Source organism: Acanthisitta chloris, unplaced genomic scaffold, assembly GCF_000695815.1.
Source record: "Acanthisitta chloris isolate BGI_N310 unplaced genomic scaffold, ASM69581v1 scaffold17251, whole genome shotgun sequence".
Taxonomy (NCBI): Eukaryota; Metazoa; Chordata; class Aves; order Passeriformes; family Acanthisittidae; genus Acanthisitta; species Acanthisitta chloris.
In genome coordinates, this window is record NW_008655635.1 from 40809 (window position 1) to 48698 (window position 7890).

Genomic DNA, 7890 nt, shown 5'->3' on the forward strand with positions numbered 1-7890 from the left:
TCACAGCAGCGGGGCAGAAAGTCCACACAGATGTGTTTGATTTGTGGAAAAACAGTGGGGGGGTTCGTCTCTCCAGTCATTCTGGAGATGAAGAGAGACTATTTTACATGCTATTTCTCTATTAGGGAGGGGGCTCTGACCATCTTCTTCTGGTTTACCCTCCAAATCCCCGAGAGTCGGCAGAAGGAAGTGACTGCTGAGAGGGTTAACACGGTGCTCCACCAAGAGCTCTCCACCAGTTTCAACAGATCAGGCAGCCTGTCCTACCAGAGGGAGTATAGGGTGAACCCAGACTCGCTGGTTCTGCTGGGTAAGTACCAGCTGCTCAGTTGTGGCCTGAGCAGTCAGCAATGCACTCAGATTTATAAGGTGCTGAAAGGAGGTTAGGAGTCACTACTGAAGGAAACAGGGGAATCCTGAGGTGAATAGGGAAATAGTAAAGATCAGGAGATACAAGTATTTCTTCCTGATAGAGAAGAACCGAAGTTTGATTAAAAGAAAACATCCTTCCTTTAAAAGATTAAATATTACTAGAGATAATAATCTGACTATGATCAGATAGGTAATTTTTTTTTTTCACCCATCAGCTTTGGCTTCTGTGGAGCAAGATCTTAGACAGGTCATGACTTTGATCAGCTCAGCTTGGAAATAGCAAGCAATTAGGTTTCCTACTTCCCTTTGGGAGATTACTCCAGACTATTTGACAGAGAGAACAAAAGAAACATACCTGAGTCACCACTAAGTCTTCCTCTGAGACAAAGCATTGTTGCCACTTCAGTTCTTGACATATGATTTTAAGGATTATTTATTGTTGCCCATAGTGAAGGTCACACAGCCTGTTTAAAAAGCCACCCATACAAAACTGCTCTAAAAGGAGTGTTAGGTAAAGGACTGGGGATGTGTCTATATGCATTGCATCCAAGTCCAATGGAATTTATATTTGGTCTTTATGAGGCTTAACTTCTCAGCCTGATCTGATCGTTCTTACAGAGTCCCAAATCTCACAGGTTTTAAAATACGCTGTATTTCTTCTCTTCCATTAGGAGTCCTATTTCCAAGTTTCTTCTTCCAATTAAACGTTCTATCTCCAGGGGTTTTTTTCACTTGACATGCTATTGTTCTGATACTAAACTTATTTTTTTATATCCCACCCATATTTTCTTTAACTTTGTTGTGTTTTATGGGTCATTTTATGGCACCCCCAAAGAAAATTATTTTCACTCCCTCATCTAGATCATCATTTTAAGATCTTATTCTGAATCTGCATTAACACCTCATGAAGACATCACCTCCCTCAGTTATCAGTCCCTTACTTCTACTTGTGATTTGTTTCCAGCATACCAGACCTTATGCTCAGCCAGTTTACATGAACTTTCTCAACAAAGACATCATGAGGAAATATGCTAAATGCTTCCAAGTGAGCCTGTCTAGAATTTCTCTTTATTTGCTCACTTCATAATGTAACTCATAAACAAATAAAAATGATGGTGCCATACTTTTAGCTATTCCCAGTTCCTTCTTACCCCCTTTGCATTTGTTTCAGTTTTATTCATTTCAGCAGATCACACTTCTCTCTATTTTGGACTTAACACAAGTTGCAGTTTCTCCTGTTTTCTGCTTTCCCTAGTCCTTTCCACTCCCTCTTCAGCCAGAAGCACAGTCTAGCAACTGAGGCAAAAGCCAGAAACCTCTTATATTGCTGGGCTAGAGTGACCTCAAGCCAGTGACTTAACCTCTGGCTTCATTTGCTCTGTAAAGTTAGAGGAAATAAATAGCTAGCTCATAGCAGATCATTAGCACTTCATTGTTTTCTGACAGACTCATTTGCTGGCCTGCTTAGCTCTAAACATTCACTCTGCCTTGAGACACAGAGCTGCAAAGCATGGACCAGCACAGGAACCTCTCCAACATCTCCAATGCTTTGTTTTTACTCACAGACATGCTCACTCCAAGGCACTACTTTCCCCATTCCCCAAAAGTCTTTCAGGACTTCTTAGCACTTCATTGTTTTCTGACAGACTCATTTGCTGGCCTGCTTAGCTCTAAACATTCACTCTGCCTTGAGACACAGAGCTGCAAAGCATGGACCAGCACAGGAACCTCTCCAACATCTCCAATGCTTTGTTTTTACTCACAGACATGCTCACTCCAAGGCACTACTTTCCCCATTCCCCAAAAGTCTTTCAGGACTTCTTTTCTTATTCAAATAAGAGTATACACTCTTCCCTACAGCACATGAGCATCTCTAGGACCCTGCCTATGCCTTCAGGATCCTCTTTTCCAGAACATCTGTTTTTCCTATGACAAAACCACTCATCTCTCCCCGCAGAATTCCTTTGGAGCTAACAAAGACCAAAGTCCTGACCTAGGCAAGCCCCCAACAGCAATTCTCACACCCAACTGACCTCAAAGTGCCTTTTATTTTGGCAATTATTCCCAGTAGCACCTGGTCTAGCTGCTTCCAGTTCAGCTGGGAGGCTGGAGAAAAGCCCAGCTCTCTTAAAAGTGTTGTCCACCCTCTGACTCTGTTTTGCACAGATTTGTAGTCCTTGCTGGTGATCTTCTTTGCATCTCCCTTCTCCAAAGGTGGACTCTATAAGGATGCTGAGTAGCTCATCAATCAGTGGTCATCAAGAGACCTCTTTCTCCATCCTCAGTAACTCCCATATTTTTCAGTGGGGGCTGTTTAAACTGGGAGAGCAGACAGTGAAGGCTGTGGGAAGTGGGGTTGTGCCCTGTGGTGTGGCTGGCAGAGGACAGGGATGACTGCCTGAAGCAGTGCTCAGCCCTTCTGGGAAGGCAAAGAAATCCTGGAACAGCGTGTGGAAATGGGCAAGGAAAAAAGGCGGAGAAGTTCATGGTGGGTGGGAAAGCATGAATTGGGGCTGTTGGATTTTGGTCAGAGGGCACAGAGATTTCCCAGAGAAATGGGTTGGGGGAGGCATAACTGAAACAAGTCCCTGAGAGCAGACAGAGAGGTACCTGGAGGATGCCCCATGATGAAGTTGTAAGTGAGCCATTTACATAGGAAGGAAGGGCGTCCCCACCTGCCATGCTGCTATTCATATCCTACCAGTTTATCTTTTTGTTTATCTTCCTTTATATATTTTCTTTCTAACAGAATCCAGTGTGAAAGACATAATAGCGCTGAAATCCACTCTGGGTAGGCTACATTTTCCTTTCCTTTTGAGTTCATGACTTTATGGGAGGGATTTTCACAGGAGACAGAGAGCTTGTTGGTTTCCTGGTGTTGTAAATCCTGAGAGGGAAGAAGAACATAGTAACAAGGGAGCACCAGTGCTGCTGCTTGGCCAAAGCCAAACTACATGACTCAGCTATATACTGGATGGCTCTGAGCGTTCTGACAACTCTGCCCCGGTAACCCTCCACTGGGGAGAGATATCAGCTACCAGGTGCAATGCTGCCAGGGTAGGTTTGTCCTGGTCCTAATGAGAACTGTCAAATAGCTTGGTGTACTGGTACAACAGTGCTAATTCCGGGCCCCATGCAATGCTGCTGAGTGGGCTGGGGGTTTTCCTGCTCAGCTCTGCACTGGATGTGCTGTCAGTCATTTAGGAGTCTTTTGTCTCAGCAATGTTTGAAGATGCTTTAAGTAATTTCAGGCAGTGTTGTGAGTGCTGTGGCTGGCAGCTTGCATCAGCTACGTGATTAGGAACTCAAAATCCTGGTGTGAAACCTGGAAATCAGACAAGGGAGATGTAAAGCCAGGAAGGACATGGGGCTGAGGGGGAAAGTAGTGAAAAAGAAAATAAAGCCAGTGGAAGATAACTGTGTTGTGCCGATATCTAAAGGCTGAGGTAGTATTAGCTAAACCAAGGAAGAAGGGACAGTTCTTACAGAGAGCAACTGGGGCAATGGTATGAGAGGTTCAGTGCCACCACAGCATACGTAAAAGTAAACTGAGATCACTGGGATGAGTCAGCCCTACCTGAAATAGGGCTCACACTGATGTGACAATCCCATATCTTAATTTCCCCTACAACCACCCCTAAGCTTCCATTTGTAACACCCCAAGGTTTAAATCCCTCTATCTTTCTCCTTGATTCAGGTTGCTACAGGTACAGCTATGTCCAGGAGGATGACATCCTAAGGTTGGAGGGCCCTGACTACCTGGCCTCCAGTTGTCTTTGGCACCTTCATGGCCTCAAGGGCTACATGATCAAGCTACGCCTGGAGTGGACTCTCCCTGACTGCAGGGACCGCCTGGCAATGTACGACGCAGCTGGGCCCCTGGAGAAACACCTCATCACCTCGTAGGTAGCTCCTGAGCATGGGGAGCATAGTGGGGAAGCCAGGCAGGATGGTGTGACACACCACAGCAGGGTTAAACTACATCAGAGGAAATTCTCTTTGATGCAGAACCTGCCTCTTGCTGATCAGCTGGAGTCACTGATGTGGGATATCTATTGCACAGCCAGCTAGCATGAGCTGTTTCGCTGTTGGCCCTTTGTTGGGTTCAGTTAGTGCCTCACAGCAAGCATATGCTGTGTGTGGATAACACAGACTTCCGTTGTCTCTCTTTTCTGCTTTTCTCTTTCATTTGTTTATTGCTTGCTTCACTCCCATCCTTTTATCTCTTTTCCCTGAGGATCTATGGCTGCAGTCGGCAGGAGCCTGTTGTAGAAGTGCTTTCATCTGGCCCTGTCATGTCCATTGTGTGGAAGAAAGGCATGTACAGCTACTATGACCCCTTCATCCTCTCAGCACAGGCAGTGCCTCTCAAAGGTGAGGAAGGCTGGAGGAGGGTGGCTATAGGTATGGGAAAAAGACAGGTTATCTCCATTAGGGGCAGAATTCACTCTGGATTGCAAGGGTAGAGGTGATCAGTAAAAGGCAGGTTAGGTGTTATTCCCTCACCTGGACTCATACATTAGCATCTGGCTTGAGTCTTTACAGCCCAAGCTCTGGCAGGCAGCACCTAAGTGATCATGATACTTTCAGTGAAGGCCAAGTTTTCATGCATGGACAGACCAGATGTGGCCTGAACATCATATTCAGACGCACTTGCAGAAAAATGTCTGTTCAATATAAGACTCTAAGGCAGAAATATACATTACCATTACCCTTCTCTGGACAAGAGGAGGAGGCTAAAATCCTTTCTGGGTAGAAATGGCCCCTTGAAGGGAGGTGGTAGAACATGCCAGTCACCCTTAGCTTTGGGCTTTGGGATTCTTTTCTCCTCTCCTCCAATGGGCTGAATACATGGCATCCCCAGGCTGAGGCTGAGCTGAAAAACAGCAGGTCTTTGAATGTCTGTATTTACAGTTTGTGAAGTGAATATAACTCTTCGGGAGGGCCTGGAGCTGCAGGGGAAGATTGGCACCCCACACTACCCCAGTTACTACCCGCCCAACACGCAGTGCACCTGGCACATGACGGTAAGAGCCTGCTCCCCCAAGAGCATCCACCCCATCCCCCAAACCTAGGCAGCACTCCACACATTACAGGGGGTATAACCAATACTCTCAGTCAGATCATCCTGAGAAGCAAGCCTGAAAGAAGTAGCCTATCCAGCTTCCACGTAAGGCGTTTTTCTGAAGGGGGAGTTTGATATTGCATACCAGCACAGAGGTGTCATAGCTCAGGAGAAATCTAAAATCTGGCCTCCAGAGGAGTTCTTCAAAGCAGAACCAGATTTCTAGGAATTGCCAGCAGCAGACATTGACAACCAGCAGCAGAGCCACCTTGGGCTGCAGCAAGGCCCCAGTTTAGAGGGTGCTTCCTTCTGACCTGCAATGTGGTCAAACACATCTGGCCTTCACATCTACCCTGCTCATTTCTGACTTATGGAGTGTGCTGAAACATTCATAGGAGCCATCTGCCCTCTGCTCAGACCCCCTTGTCTGCAGGTCCCATCCCTTGACTATGGGATCACCCTCTGGTTCGACGCCTACGCGCTCAGCAGACAGAAGCACAACCTGCCCTGTACCCAAGGCCAGTGGATAATTCAAAACAGAAGGTGTGTCCTGGGGTCCTGGTTTCTGTCCTTTACTTCCCACCTGAGATTAAACCTCTCCAGGTTCCCTGTTCACTTGAGCCACCATACCTGAGAAAGGAGAGCCTATCACTACACTCAGTGGTCACTGTGCTGATGCCTCTTGGTTTTCTACTTCTTTTTTGGCCTGTCTTGTTCACTGTCTCCCCAGTGAACACATTTCTTACAGATTTGCTTCAAGCTACCATCCTGCCTTCTCTGTCTTGCTGTTTGCATCAGACTTCGTAGTTTTCTTCTGCGTGTGTAACCTTGGTGTCCTCCCACGGCTCCTGTGTTTGCAAATCTGCCTGTCACCACCTCTGCAATATTATCTGTGTGTGCCATTACCTTGTATCCACCTCCATAGAGATCTTCCCCTTAGCTTCACATCCTCCTGCTTTGACTGCAGCCACTTTCCCCTTCAGGACTCCCCAAAATTAGCATCCATATGTAGCTGGGGCTGCTGCCCACCACTGCTCAGGTGCAAAGGATGGAGAGCTGCTGTGCTCCCATCTCCTCAAAGCAGGCTCTGAGATAGATGGACCTATACCTTTTGCTTTTCCACCCACTTATTGCAAAATTGCCCGTTCCCCTCCAAAACCTCCCCCGAACCATCTCATTAGTGTCTTCTCCACTGTTCCTTTGGAGGTAACTTATTTTCCTCTCAAGGGTCTGATCCAGAAGTTATGTTCCCTGGCTTAGGATTTCCACTTTTTCTCTCCCTGCTTTCCTCTCTTAAACTGTCAGTACCACAGTTTCTACAATGGCTGCTTCAGGAAGATGCCAAATAAGCATCTTCTTACATTATAAGAACTGAACTGCTTTGCATGACCTGAAAGTGGAAGATGCCTAAAGATAGGAGGGTCACTCTGGACTCTGTACCTCAGGAATATTGAAGGCATTTTGTCTTCCTGGTTTCCCCTCAACACCCAGTCTGTGTGGCCCTCTTCCCACCCCAACCCCACCAAGCCTCCTTGCCCGACTTTGTTGTCTTCTCCTCCCTCCCTGCCCAAGCCATCCCACCTGTGTTTGCTTCTCAGGTTGTGTGGCCTGAGGACCCTGCAAGCCTATGCTGAGAGGATCCCAGTCACATCTTCTGCTGACATCACCATCACCTTCACCTCGCAGATCTCGTTAACTGGCCCTGGTGTGCAGGCAGCTTATAGCCTGTACAAACAATCTGACCGTAAGTTCAGGCTCCTCCCTGGTCCATAGTGGGGTGATAATAGCAGCAGCCTCTGTTCATCTGGCTTGTGCTAGGAGAAACACAATGCACATCCCATGAGCCCTAGGTGCCATCTGTCCTTCAGGCACATGCTCACAAATCAGCGAGGCATGAGCCACTGGTGTCCCCAAAATAAGAGCCATTTACGAGTGGAGTTACTTCTGCACATGTGGCCCTGCCTCATGTTGCCAGATCATCCATGCACCAAAACTCAAGGTCAGAGAGTTGCCTAAAATCTTGCCCTAGTGCCCACATCACCTACTGGCCTTGGGAATTCAATGAGAAACCATCTCTGCTTGAAAGAACATTTGTTTTGATTATAAGAGCTCTTAGAGAGAGCTGTTTCCTGCTCGCCTTGGAATGCATGCAAGCAAGAGACAAATAAAACCACACACAAACACACATAGGCACATATGCAAATGCCACCCACAGTCTGTCTTTCCAAGGTTTCTCCATCTCCCTCCTGAAGGGTAACTGTAACGCACACCAGACCCTGAACACGTGCCCCTGCCAACACGTGTCTAACACCAACCCCTTCAAGGTCCCAACCAAGTTTTAATAACAACTCCAAAGAGCCTGTTTCAGTTTTCATGCAGCATTCAGGAGACATGAAAGCGCTCACCCAGAGCCAGGTGGGTTGTTGCCTTGGCTATTGCCCATTGATACAATG

The 7890-nt window shown here is 46.9% G+C and overlaps 1 protein-coding gene across 1 annotated transcript in view; it reads left to right on the forward strand.

Moving 5' to 3' along the window:
- TMPRSS6 (transmembrane protease, serine 6) overlaps positions 1 to 7890 on the forward strand; it is a 16114-nt gene that overhangs the window by 1790 nt on the left and 6434 nt on the right. The window contains exons 4-10 of the mRNA XM_009083998.1: positions 126 to 310; positions 3122 to 3163; positions 4070 to 4274; positions 4610 to 4746; positions 5287 to 5399; positions 5871 to 5980; positions 7036 to 7181. Of these exons, the coding sequence (XP_009082246.1) occupies positions 126 to 310; positions 3122 to 3163; positions 4070 to 4274; positions 4610 to 4746; positions 5287 to 5399; positions 5871 to 5980; positions 7036 to 7181 (938 nt within the window). The remainder of the gene's footprint in view (positions 1 to 125; positions 311 to 3121; positions 3164 to 4069; positions 4275 to 4609; positions 4747 to 5286; positions 5400 to 5870; positions 5981 to 7035; positions 7182 to 7890) is intronic.